General features: G+C 31.2%; 2 protein-coding genes across 2 annotated transcripts in view; one reads left to right on the top strand and one right to left on the bottom strand.

Moving 5' to 3' along the window:
- The window catches only part of RB1 (RB transcriptional corepressor 1), a 127,285-nt gene that overhangs the window by 34,922 nt on the left and 77,899 nt on the right, over positions 1-14,464 (bottom strand). The gene's annotated exons all lie outside the window — the stretch shown is intronic.
- On the top strand, positions 10,400-12,559 carry LPAR6 (lysophosphatidic acid receptor 6). The gene has a single exon (XM_039839352.1). It carries the CDS (start codon positions 11,244-11,246, stop codon positions 12,276-12,278), a length of 1,035 nt encoding a protein of 344 aa, XP_039695286.1. The 5' UTR covers positions 10,400-11,243; the 3' UTR covers positions 12,279-12,559.

Genomic DNA, 14,464 nt, shown 5'->3' with positions numbered 1-14,464 from the left:
TAAGATTGTAAATTAAAGGTTAATTCTCTGAGTTATCCACATGATTCATTCCTTAGCTTCTTTCAAGTCTCTATTCAAAACGACCCCTTACTAGCAGGCACTTCCTAGAACTCCCTATGTAAGACATCCCCCTTTTCCTCCTAAATGTGTTTTCTTTCAGAGAATTTGTTCTCTTTCAGAGAACATATGACCAACTGTATAATTGTTTATTGCCTATTTCCCCCAATAAAATATAAGCTCAGGGATTTTGTTTTATTCATTGTATTTTATTCCCAGCACCTAAATAACACTTGGCACACAGTATGCAATCAGTAAATATTTGCTATTGAATAAACAAACAAATATCATCATACCCAGAGAAGAAAACATAAGGAGGAAAAAATTTTAAATGTGCCTATCCTATTTTCCTACCTATATAACAAGGATGATAATCCAATAACTTTTTTTTTTTTTTTGGTCAGGTTGGATTAGTTCACTTTTGTTTAAAACAAAAGGCTGGGCTTTAAAGGAGGCCTTTTGTAGTCACTCCTTCTGGTCTTGTTTCTAGCCTTTCTCATGCAGCACTGGTAACATCTGGAATTGATAGGAAACCCTCGAGTTGTTCAAGAATGTGAAATCAGCTGATTAAAATGATCATACTAGCAAACCAATGACATAAGTGCTTATAAAATTTTTGTTCTGGGAATGGATTACTAGTGGCTTAGAATCTTACTGATTAATTCTTCTATATACTTTTAGTATCAGTATCTATTAAAAAGCCAGTCTCTTTCTTTGAAATTTAACTGGGTTAAGAGCAAAACATCTGCATAACTGCTTAAAGTCAAATGTATTTCTGCTTTTAAGTGTATTTGCAATAATGTTAAAAGAACTAGATCTTAAAAATCTGCCATCTGTAAAAAAAAAAAAAAAAAGAAAAAAGAAATCTAATCAAACATATACTCCTTTTTAAAGGTCGAAACTTTAAAAATAAAAATATTATTTGGGTATCTAAAATGGACTGAAAACCACTTTTCAGTTGAAGAAAAATATACTTATTCAGATACTTTTCTCATGTTTTTGAATGGGTTGTTAATTTTCATTAGTTTTTTTCTAATACATTTCTATAACGAAATTTGTCACATAACTACTATATAAAGTTAATATGACAGACTGGCATTTTCTTCCTGCTTTGATTATGGTGTTATTTGCAACAAAATTATTTAGTCAAATGTATCTTTTTTTGAAAACTGCAGATTTCATATAATACTTAGAAAACCTTTAGTACTCTACTGCTATTTTAAAATAAGCTCATTTCCCCCCCCCAGAAATTTTATGGCGTCTTTTTTTTTTTAATGGACTTATTTTTATACATTTAAATTCTTGATATAGCTGGAATTTATTTTGGTATAAAAAGTAATTTAAAGTCCACTTCTTTTTTTTTCAAATTGCTACCCTGATAATCCATTAGCATTTATTGAACTACCCATATTTTTCTTTCTCCACTGACTTGAAGTGTTAACATTATCATATATTATGTTCCCTCTAGGTTTGCAGTCTATTTTTGGGCTCAACTTCACTCTAGTTAAGAACTGCAAATTAAATAAGATATCGTTTTTGATCTGTTAATTTAGGAAAGATTTAAAAGTCTGATAATAACTGGTTTAGGTGAGGGTGTGGAGAAACAGGTACTACTGATAGGAATACAAATGGGACGGAAAAACAGATTTCCTTAGAAATAAACTACTAGACTATATAACATACAAACACATATATTTTCAAGTGTTCTTTTACAACCTTTATTTGGAGTTTCTGTTTTCACCTAGATCCTCAACTTTCCTATTACATTTATTCTTAAGGTATTCCATACTATTTGTTGTTCTAAATTGAATCCATTTTCCATTACATTTTCCAATTGATTATTGCTAATATAGAAGTTACCTTATTTGATGAGATTGTCACCAGTTAATCAAAAAAGCTAAACAGGAAATAATTTAAGAATGATACACATATATTAAAAAACATTTTACTTGAGTTTTTGAAAATATAAAATGTATATTCATTAAAAACTTTATGCAGGGTCAAGGTTCTTTTTTGAGCAGAGTTCCAAGTTGTTGTTTTTTTCTATAAACCACACCAATAATGTGTGTTTATGATTTTCACTATGTGTAGAGTGAAAACATAAAGACACAAAGCAATCTGAGAACTAGAGAATCAATCCTTCTAGTTTCTTATGGCATTCTCTGTGAATCTTTAACAGAAGTACGTACACATCTAATTCAATGACATATCTTCAGCAACTGGCCTCTAAATTATTCCAAAGCAATAAACTTGGTTTTCCTAAAAACCACCTTTTTTGCCCTTGTATTTTATAACATGTGTAAACAGCAAACACAAATTTGGGAGCAAATATGCTTAACTTTTAACATGCATAAAATTTCATTACTAGGAACAAAAGAACTCATGTATATCTAACAGTAGCTTCCTAGTGACAAGCATTTAGCTCTCTAGGAGCATCCTGAGAGAGCAATCTCTCCCTATCTCTACCCCTCAGTAATGGGTAAAAGAAAGTCAAAAAGTGATTACTGAAATAAACTAAATAGTACCTGGATTTCTGAGGATAAACACTGCTGGAAAATGTTAAATTTACTATTCACAGAAAACCCTGTTCTAGTTATTTGGAAGAAGCAGAAGTTTCCTTCCCCTATATGAAACCTGGCACAGTACCTTTTTCCAATTCTAACCATTTTTATTTAATCGACGAAGATGAAACTAGAAACAAAGCAAGGTTGCAGTATGATTTTAATCTAAAGAAAAAATGGAAACTTCTAAGAGATTAAATTTATATCATAATTTTAGAATTTAATGTTTCAAAAAATGTCTATTTAGCTTACATGTATAAAAACAAAATTCTTGTTTGCTTAACAGTCACCTAAGCCATAAAGGAAAAAAAAGGTTGGAAATACCTGTTATAGTGAGAAAACTTGACTAGATGTCAAGAAACTAGAATTCTAGTTCTAGGTCTCCGTGCATTCATTGAATTGTATTCTTTAACTTGAAAAACATGTACAAGGAATTGGGCAGGGTACATAAGAGTGAGGACCTGGTTTCTAGTCCTGGCTTCATCATTCTCCTTCATTTAATCACTTTGTAATCTTAGGCAAGCCACAACTTCTCTGAATTTCAGTTTCTTGATCTGTAAAATGGAGACAATAATATATGCTCTTTCTGTCATTCGAAATTAGCGTGAAGATTAAATTAGATAGAAATATAAGGCTACTTCTACAAATTCTAAAATTCTACTTCTACGAATATACAATAGAGAAGTTAAATTATTTGGTCAAGGTCACATTAATTTTTAGTAGCACAGCTGGGATTAGAACCTAGGTCACTTAACACCTAGTCAAATTGTTTCACTACTCCTTGCTGCTTTTAAAGGAGGTGAAAGATTTTTGAAAACCACTACCCACCTACCATCCTCAACTGGATTTTATGACAAAATTAAGCCTTTATAAACCAAAGAATACATTATGCCTGATGAATTAACTTCTCTTCTAGAAATTTAGAGTGAAACTAGTAATGTAGCATCCTTGAGAGACTAGAAGAAATAGTCACTCAAATCATTTTCCAAGTTTTTGGTTGAGAAAGACAACTATATTCAAAAGTATTATATTAAGACATTATTACCAGGCATGGCTCTGGCCTTCAAGACTTGAAATTGGAAACCTTTCTTCAACTTTAAAGACTAGCCTTCTTTAAACATCATCTCCATTGAAGGCCCTTTAACTGACTTGGTTGACACTCATCGCCCCTCTGTACAAACATCTATTGTCATACTCTGTATTGCATTTTTTTGTTTGTTTGTTTTTTTTAATCTTAATTGAATTACAAAAATATGTCTTAAAAGGAAGACAAAGTACTGAGGAAGTACAGAAAAGGAACTGATGATAGTGAGAGATCTCCATAAAAAATGTGATAGAATTTTAAGAGGCAGAGATGAAGATAGCAGGAGCAGGCAGAGAAAGGTAAAAAGGAAAAAGAGAGAACTCAAGAGATGGCAGTGACAAATACGTTTACTCATTTTAAGTCTTATTCCACAACATTCCTTTACCCCCTTTACCCCCTTTGCTTGAACCTGCTTCGACCATCATTCCCATTCACTTTTACTTTGCTATAAATCACTCATTATCCTTAAATCTTTCTTCTACTCTCCCCAACCCTACAAGCTAGTTCAACCTTTTGAACCTGGGTAGATGACTCATGCTCCAGTAAACAGTAACAACAAGTGTTAAGTGTTTGCAGTAATGATAGAAAGGTAAATCACTTTCGAATGATATCAATACAGCCACCCCTTGATTTATGTATTTTTTTATGTGAGTTTTTGTATATGTGGTAAATATTCCCATTTACGTGACTTTTTATAGGCGGTTTCCATTTATATAGTGTCATTTTATGCAGTTCCTTCTTTTTCATTTCCATTATTGGTGATTACTCTTTCTAAAAAACAATACCTTAACTCAGCAACATACAAAGAATTAATACTAACAAACAATTATTAATGGTCTACTTGTTCATTAGATGGCAAATAAAAAAGCATGGGTGACTACTGATGTTTTTCAGAATCGGTTTTACAAATGTTTTGCTCTAGCAGCTAGAAATTATATGAAGGGAAAATATCTTCCTTTTAAAATACTTTTACTTTTAGGTAACGAACCTGGTGATCCACAGTTTAGAACATCCAGATATAAAAGTTGCATATTTGCTACCAAATACAACTTCCTTGATCTAACCTTTAGATTAGGGCATTATTACCACCTTTAAGATTAATATTAAATGGAATTTTAATGATATTTTTAATAAACCTGAAGATAATAAATCACTTATCGTTTCAGAAGCCTGGAATAAATATACAATTTTGAGTTGTATCAAGAATGTTGCTTTAGCTTTGAGTGATATAAAGCTGTCATCTTTATATACTTACTGAAAAGGAATATGGCCAGAAGTGATTATACCACGAAATATGGTTCCACCAACTGAAGAGGAATTAATTGGCATTATTAATTTATTAAATAAGTTTCAAGAAGGCTCTGACAATTTGAATGTAGATGATATTATGGAATTACTGGTTTATGTGAATTAACTGATAAGTAATTCACTTAATATCTGATATCCATTCTGCTGATAAATATGGCATGACCCTGAACCAGTTTCATTCACTGAAGAGAATATTTACAAAGCTCTTCATTAACCACAAAACTGAAAACTGCAATTCTAGATATTGATCCAAACATCCAACGAGCCTTAAAATTTTGAACAGATTTTCGAAAATGTTGCTGTGAATATTGAAGAATTTATGAAAATTTAGCAAAAGATGGGGTTGGAAAAAGATCATCCAAAAACATAAACATAAAGAATGAAACCGAAGCAGTACTTCCAAATATTTTGGGCGATGGAGATAGAGACTTTGTGCCAATTACATCGAGAGGGTTGATTGCTTTAGACTGCAGTACAGACACTAATAGAGAATAAAATTTTTTTTTTCCTGAATTTTCATTAGGATTTTTTGTGAAAATATGTGAAATAAATATTTTTGTGACTTATATTGGACAATTTCTTAGTATTTTTTTTTCTGTTATAGTGAACTATTTTTTGCGGTTTTCTTCCCTGTGAAAAAAACTCTGTGGAACGGATATTCCGTGTAAATTGAGGAACAGGTATACATTTCTTATAGCAAAACTAAATTTGCCTAGAATTTAATTTTCCTGTTAAGGTAAAATAAATGTATTCTATGAACATAAATTACAAATGTTCATTTATCAAACTACAAAAGTTCGATTCTAGACCTAAATAGAAAATTATCATAACAGGTTTCAGAAGAATCCAAAATATGAAAACTTTGGCTTTTATCATAAGTGTAAATTTGTGATGGAAAAGAAGCTTGAAGAGTCCCATCTCATCATGGCAAACATTTGCTGCATTCAAGGTAAATAAGTTTCAAATATTTTTCTTACGTTTTAAAATTTCACTATTCCATGCTTACATTATGGATTTGAACAAATTTATTTCAGTTTAAGTTTCATATACCCTCTCATCCAATTTTTTCACATATCTCATATTCTCAATGTTATTTTAGGTACAACTCTAAATATAGCCATCAAAACTTTTTATCACAGAATATTTCAAAGTTTTGATCAATTCTTCTTTGATAAATTTTACAGTAAAAGAACATGGGGGTCGGGCCTGGTTAGTACTTGGATAGGAGACCACCTAGGAAGACCCGGTGCTGTAGGCATTAAAAAAAAAAAAAGAACATGGCACCTAAATATTAAGAAAATTCTTTTTTATATGTTTACTCTTTACAGTACCACAAAATATTAACAGAATTTTTCTTATGAGACTCTTGGCTTATGCAAAGAATATTTCTTGTACAACCTGGTTTAAAATTAAAAATCTTTAAAGATAAAGAATGAAAAGTGACTCCTTAATTTGCTATACCTAAGAGTGAAAAAAACCCAACCCAGAGCTTAAGCATTCAGAGTCGTCAAAGAATCAGAATCAGATACAGAAGCAGGAAGGGAACTGAGCAGTCCAACTCCCTCATTTTACAGCCAAGGAGCCAGAATCTTAGAAAGGTCACGTGACTATATGTAAGGCGTCTCTGATATGCCTGTGCTCTTTACACAGCACTTTTATACTTCCCTATTTTAAGTAAAAAAAGATTTATATTTTATTGCCTACATACACAATTCTTTTACTTTATTCATAAAGAATCTAAGCTAGCAACTAATAGACTAGATTCTTTATAGGTTATCCATAGAGAAAAACTTTCTAAATATTCCAGCGATTTCCTGATATTTCTAAGGAAAAGCCTGTGGGATTTTCTAATCCTTCATTTCTTCAGATCTGTGGTTTCTTTCTGGTTTTTAGTCATATCTTATTTGACAATCTCATCAAAGCCACAGACCCAGTCCTCATGGGAATGTATACAACAGGGATCTTCAGAGAGTTCAAAGTCCACAGGTAGAGATCCTTTGCCCTAGACTATCAAACTTGCTCCAACATTAGACCAAATTACCACATACAATTAGACTATATCAATCTTCCAACAAACAATATGATTTCCCAGAACCACAATTTGACATTGGGTGCTTCTCTTGAATTGAGAGCCAATAAGAAATGGCCTATGTTCTGCCAGTAGACAACAATTTGCGGTTCATGTGTAAAGATTCACAATGTACTTCCGAGATGAAGGAAAGAAAGGTGTTTCCTTTGACACTCTGGAATGTTTTCTTTCATAAAATTAAAACTACATAATCTATTATGTTTTCCTTTTTTGTCTTGCATCAAATGAGGCAGCTTCCTTTAGCCTAGATTTTTGTAAAATCATTACACATACTGCCTTTCCCACCCTTCTCTCTCCCTACTAGCACTGGCTTTTATTCTTTTACTAATGTGTTATGAATCTGTGTTTTAAGTTTTTTTTTGCTTTTTGGAAACTTTTTTTGTGTGTTCAAAATGAGTAATTTTTAGAATAGTGACTATGACTAATGTTTAGAATAGTTTCATTTTTCTCACATTTAAAATTGTTGACTATTCTAGAGACTTTTTTACTTTTAAAATTTAGGTATTATCTACATATAATAAAATGCTAAAATATTAAACGTTTAGTTCCATAAGTTTTGACCATTTTAAAATTATAATCTGCTTTAAATTCTTTTTGAAAGCAAGAAGGGTACGTATAAATAAATAAATAGTGGATTCATTCATGAGTTGATCTGTGACAGTTTGGCAGGAGAAAACTGGAAGAGGGTAGGACTAAAAATAAGAAGACATTGCACACAACTATACAGATAAGAGTGAAAAGCGTTAGCCCAAAAAGGTGGCAGTAAGATTAAAGTAGGGTCAAAATAAAACTCATATACTATGAAGGCTAGAAGTAGCTAGTATGAAAAAAAGAAGAAAAAGGAAGAATGGCTGAAGAGCCCAGTTTACACATTTGTTTATAGCAGTTGTTCAATAAAGGTTTGTTTATTCATTCATTCAACAAACGTTATTATGACCTTTTGAATCAAGCATAGAAAAGTCAGATTTCTTGCTTCCTCAAGGCCACAGTTGTAGCAGAAATTTAGTCAAGAACTCAGAAGTTACTCAAAATCCTAAAATTTCTAATGCTTAACTAACAGCATACTATTCTCTCTTGAACTGATAAAGATTAGTTATATAACTAAATGATTTAAACCATTATTGTAGTAATTAATAAAACATCTACTTTACAGGCTGACTGTTTACTTGGTTTCTTTGATGTAATTAAACTTTAAAAATGAATTGCATAATGCGATTCACTAAATTTCAAATTGGCTTTACATGTTATTTTACCCCTTAAAAAATTCGATACAAGAAACAAGTTGATTCACAGGCTTAACTTTCAGAAGTGTAAAAATCTTGCATTAAAATAAGCTGGTCTGAGTCTACCAAATACAAAAGCACCTATTAAATGTACTCGATTCCTTGGATTTACTTAACTCTCTTTGTAAGTAGCTACTCTATATTTTTCAAATCTTAACCTAAAAAATGTTCAAGGTATCTAATTTTACTTTGATTCCTTAATTAGAAATCAAAATAAATATTTTGAAAAATCAAGCATTCAATGATCTTCCCTGTTGAAACAGACAGCCTCTCTGCTATTACTCTTCCTCAGTAGAAACAATTTTTAACAAAATTCAAGTTTATTGATATGATTCATTCATCAGTAAACATGTGGGTATCTACTAAGGGTCAAGCTTTGCGTAAGAGTTAGAAATACAAATATATACTAATATACCAATAATAACAAAAAGCTTAATTCAACAAATAGTGATCTATCCATTTTTAAGCACCAATAACTCAAACATGAAAAAACTACAAGTGAACAGTTAAGTGAAAAAAAGTCAAGTGAATAACATTAATATGTGAAAGAATATTTTAACGTAGAATTAACACATTTTAATTTGAGAAAATGCCATATTCAAAATGAAAGTAGAGGTAAACAAGGTCAAGAGACATAACTGCTAATATTTCATTATTTAATGATGAGTAAAGAGACTGTCAATTTGAAAGCAGATTACTAAGAAACTATAACAAAAAAATTTCTCTAATAAGAATACAAATTTATTAACTACTCCTTTTTTTATTACTCTTTATTCAGCTTTCTCTTATCTTCTAATATGAGTATACTACCTGTTTTTCTACACCAATGCGATAAGAAGAAATTCAACCCTTTAAAGTTTATTGATTATAAGTAATACTCATATTTTTTGTTTCACTTGATAAATTTCCTAGTCAAAACAATAAAAATAGGGGTGATTCATAAACAAAAGTTGCTGAGCATGAAAGGGTAGTTCAAATTCAAAAGGTATGAAATCAGCATAAAATGTTACTGCAGCACATTATATTTAAAGTAGCTAAGTAATTATAAAAATACCTTGCTCTTAAATTCCCTAAATTCTTTAATTGATACCAAAAGAGTTTCAGCTCAAATTGAACCAAACTAGAAAATAACAACAGTTAAAACACAACTGGATCTAGCCTTTTCTGAAAAATGGTAATTTAAAATGAGAAAACCATGTGCTTCCAGAGGTTTTGATATCTTCAGTCCTTTAGGAAATAACATCTACATTCAGCTACTCCCATCCCACATACTCTCTCTTCTTACAATTCTTTTGGCTTTAAAAAATGAGTATACTTTAAATATAAATATATATAGAAACCACTCATAGGAGTTTTTAAATAAAGAATTTGAACCATATTCCAATATATAGTTAATGTCATATTAAGAGTGGTGAGGGGAGGTTGGAGGGAATGAAAACAAAATTCTTTTGAAAAGATGTAATTTAATTCTGTAAGTAAGATTAATACCAAACATAAACAATTCTGGTATTTATTTATTTTTGAAAGTGGTAATTTAAAAATTGAAAGTGCTCTAAAATATTAACTCAACTTACAGAAAAGAACGAAAAATGTTAGAAAATTGTTTATCAAAAACTAAAGAGATCCAGGATTGAAGCCACTCACAATCATACCAATCAAATTAAATCTTGAGGCACAATTATGGAAAACATAAGCCAGGAGTGGCAAAACTATCATTGATCTCTCAAATTCGTTTTATACCTGAAGATTAAATTTCTCTCTTTCAGTCATTAAACATTTTTAAAATGCTATATTAGGATATCACTAGCAATTTCAATTCAAAAATACTTATATACATTTATTTCTAAAAATAAAGTCATATCCCAAATACAAAAGCAATCAAGAAACAGGCTTAACAGTGACTTTTTTTTCTCCTTCAATTATTACTACCAAAAGAATGAAAGAATAAAAAGAAAGAAAACTCTCTGAGAAGTGGCCGTCATCCCAGAAGGCTTTTCCGCATAAAAAAAGAGTTACTGGCCAGAAGTCTCGGTTAAACAGAGGCCATTTGCAAGCCTCCTAGGTATATTCTCAGCAGACACATTATCAGATTAAAGAACTGCAAACAAACTGGGCTGAAACCTTTCTTTGTCCAAGCCCAGCCTCTTCTTCCTGTGATGTCATATTACAAATCTAGCAAGCCTTTATTTTTTCACTTCAGAGAAAGTCCACAGCACAACACAGCTTGAAACGGAGGAAAAGGCCTCTTTCGGCAAGAGCTAACACGCTAAGGAATTTATTTCGGAACATTTAAAGGATTCTTCTGCTTTTCACCATCTGGAATCTACTGCCTGAACTCCAAAAAGGAAAACTTCATTTAAAAGGAGCAAGAACTAAATGAGACCAAATTGGGAATGCTTAAATCTCCGAAACTCTACACTGAAAAGCAAAATAAAATTGCTAACTTTAGCTTAAACATTTTGGAGCATAAAGAAGCTTTAATTTTGGAATATCATCTTGACTACCGCAATACAAGTTAACTAGACAAGTAGATTTATTCCGTCTCAGAACACGGCGTTTCTTTAAAATTTATAATCCAATGGATTGGCTTCACTGACTGTGTTTTTAAAGGTTGCTCGTTGGTTCACTAAGCCTTGGATTCACGAATTTTCTGAAGACTAGAAAATGAGACTATTTTCCTGTTGAGGAACCAAGTGGAAACTTTACAACAACAAATTTGATGTTTCTTTTGAAGATTCTGGAGATAAAGGAAATATTTATAAAACTACCCAAAGATCCAAAGAACTTGCAAATACATTGGAGGTTTTAAAGCGGTCACAGTCTGAATACCAAAGGAGGCTGCTGCTGGACGAGCCTTTATAATGGTAAGCAGTAACAACTCCCACTGCCCCTATGATGACTCCTTTAAGTACACTTTGTATGGGTGCATGTTTAGTATGGTGTTTGTACTTGGATTAATAGCCAACTGTGTTGCCATATACATTTTCATCTGCACTCTCAAAGTGCGAAATGAAACTACAACATACATGATAAATTTGGCAATGTCAGACTTGCTTTTCGTGTTCACGTTACCCTTCAGGATTTTTTACTTTGTAACACGGAATTGGCCATTTGGAGATTTACTTTGTAAAATTTCAGTGATGCTGTTTTATACCAACATGTACGGAAGCATTCTATTCTTAACCTCCATCAGTGTAGATCGGTTTCTGGCAATTGTCTACCCATTTAAGTCGAAGACTCTAAGAACTAAACGAAATGCAAAAATCGTTTGCATTGCTGTGTGGTTAACTGTGATGGGAGGAAGTGCACCAGCAGTCTTTTTCAAGTCTACTCACTCTCAGGATAATAACAGCTCAAAAGCCTGCTTTGAAAATTTTCCAGAAGACACATGGAAAACATATCTCTCAAGGATTGTAATTTTTATCGAAATAGTGGGATTTTTTATTCCTCTAATTTTAAATGTAACTTGTTCTAGTATGGTGCTAAGAACCTTAAATAAACCTGTTACATTAAGTAGAAGCAAAATAAACAAAACTAAAGTTTTAAAAATGATTTTTGTACATCTGGTCATATTCTGTTTCTGTTTTGTGCCTTACAATATCAACCTTATTTTATATTCTCTTATGAGAACACAGACATTTGTTAATTGCTCAGCAGTGGCAGCAGTAAGGACCATGTACCCAATCACTCTCTGCATTGCTGTTTCAAACTGCTGCTTTGACCCAATAGTTTACTACTTCACGTCAGACACAATTCAGAATTCAATAAAAATGAAAAACTGGTCTGCTAGGAGAAATGATTCCAGATTCTCTGAAGTTCAAGGCACAGAGAACTTTATTCAACATAACCTACAAACCTTAAAAACTAAGATATTTGACAATGAATCTACAATATAAGCTGTCTGAAATAAGAACCACTGGGACTTCACTGGGACAGAACCTCCAAGTTCCTTCAACTGTGAAAAGTTTTCCTGGACAACTATTTTTCCACCTCTGAAAGAAAATAAGCATGTGGACATTTTAAAGTTTTTAGTATTAAAAAAAGTTGTATTCAATGTGTTAAACATTCAAATGTATTCTATTCTTGCATACACTCCATTTTATTTTTCTCAGCTGTTTTGATTTGTACTACCTTCATGTTCATTAAAAAAAATCCCTAAAGGAGTTTTTCAAAGTCACTTTAGACTATTATTCAAGTCATGTGGTGACCATCTGTACTGTCTTTGAAGTTCTTAGTAATTTTATACTAAATGATTTACAAATATTAAGTTTCACTTAATATTTTTATTCAAAATATATCTAATTTCTATTTCAACTTGAATTAAAACTAGCAATCATGTTTCTTAAACTATAATAACAAATGAAAATGGAGAGTAATTTGAAACAATAAGTGTTTTGGGAGTATTTTTTAAATACTTAAAAATGTGGTCTTCTGTAGAATAACAACATAGGAACCTCAACTGAGGATCGTGAACAGTTAAACTTACAAAAATTAAGGGTTGTTTCTTTGTGTGCAGTTCATAAAAAGCAGATGCTATCTAACTATATAGTAGAGCATGCTTTAAAATTACAATTTTGATCCACTCTAGCCATAATGGCACTCAATTTCACAATTATATATACCACAAAAATTGAGAAGGAGGAAACTAACAATATGTTATTTCGCTAAGTGTTTAAAAAAGTAAAATATCACTAAAGGTACATTTTAAAGGTATATTTATGTCACAATAAATAACTTGTATTTTAAGCATTTTAGGTATTTAAGTTAGAGAAACACCATGGATAGTGAGATAGTAAATATAAAAATATAATACTTGGTACTTAGAAAGTGATCAATATATATATTACTTTCTTTTCATCTTTTGACCATTTAAAGCCAAATAATGAATAGCTGAAATAGTATTTCAAGAAGGCAAAATGTTACTGTATGTCAAAATAATTTATGGATATTTATAAATATAAAAGGTATTGCTTTGAGCTATAATTTAGATATGATGGACCAACTACACTGACACTTTTTACTTTTCCAACATCTTTTTTTTTCAAATTCAAGCAGTTCTACAGAGTTAACTAAAAAAATTTTATTTGAGAAAAAAGACATATAATTAAATTCACCTTCAACCTATCTTATTTTTACATCTTAATCTTTCAAGTCCTGAATACGACTTTGGACAAATACTCTTAAGATTTAAATTTTACTTTTGCTGTTCTTTGGGTTTGGGCTGCAAAGATTTCAGAGGAATCATAGTCATTTGCTAGAGAAGTAAACCATTTTCAATAAAATAAATGGGGGATTTCTTTAGAGAGTCAAGGTTTCCTTTATATAAACCTAAAGCAAAATAAATTCTTAAAACAAACAAACAAAAACTAGTGAAGAAATTAGGCATGGTCTTATATCACAAGAGGATTATAAATGCTGTAAATATGTTTTCCTGAATTGACCCTGTAGTAATTTTATTTGATATCACCCTTTGGAAAACAAATACATTTAGCATTCTAAACATAAACTTGGAAGATAAGGTTTGGGGTGTTAACAGATCTCAGAATTTTCCTCTGTTTAAACATCTCTGAGCAAGATCTCAAAGTATGGATATTACTTTAAAATACAACCAAAATAGGCATCAGATAGTTATTACTGCACTCACTGGCAAAATTTTTGTTGCCTTCTTGTCAATACAAAGATGAATCAACAGTTTTGTAAGATTCTTCACAAGGAAATACAGAACAGATAAAATTATTAGTTTTCTCATTTAGAACTTCAAATCCTGAGTAAATCTTACCTACACGAACAGAAGGAGTACTAAAGTTATTTACCTTTGTTAGTGTAGCACTTTTTATAGGGTAAATTATTTATTCCTAGGGTGTTCTCTTTCCCCTTTACCCAGAAAACCTGTATTAACATAACTCAGAATTTTGCTTTCTGTTATCTGAAAGTAACAGTACCAAGCCCTCTCTCCCAAAAAACTGTGCCCAGTTTTCAATATCTTTATAAAAGAGTAGATGGTGTAACTAATCTTCCTTTCTACATTACACATGAACTCCCTTCAAAGAAACAAAATAAGATGAGAAAATTTTTGAGGTGT

The sequence above is a fragment of the Pteropus medius genome, unplaced genomic scaffold (assembly GCF_902729225.1).
Source record: "Pteropus medius unplaced genomic scaffold, Ma_sr-lr_union100, whole genome shotgun sequence".
In the NCBI taxonomy this organism is placed as follows: domain Eukaryota; kingdom Metazoa; phylum Chordata; class Mammalia; order Chiroptera; family Pteropodidae; genus Pteropus; species Pteropus medius.
This window is presented reverse-complemented; position numbering and strand designations above follow the sequence as displayed.

Bases quoted from the DNA above. Each gene is read 5' to 3' on its own strand.
- LPAR6 (XM_039839352.1), top strand. From the start codon at position 11,244: ATGGTAAGCAGTAACAACTCCCACTGCCCCTATGATGACTCCTTTAAG.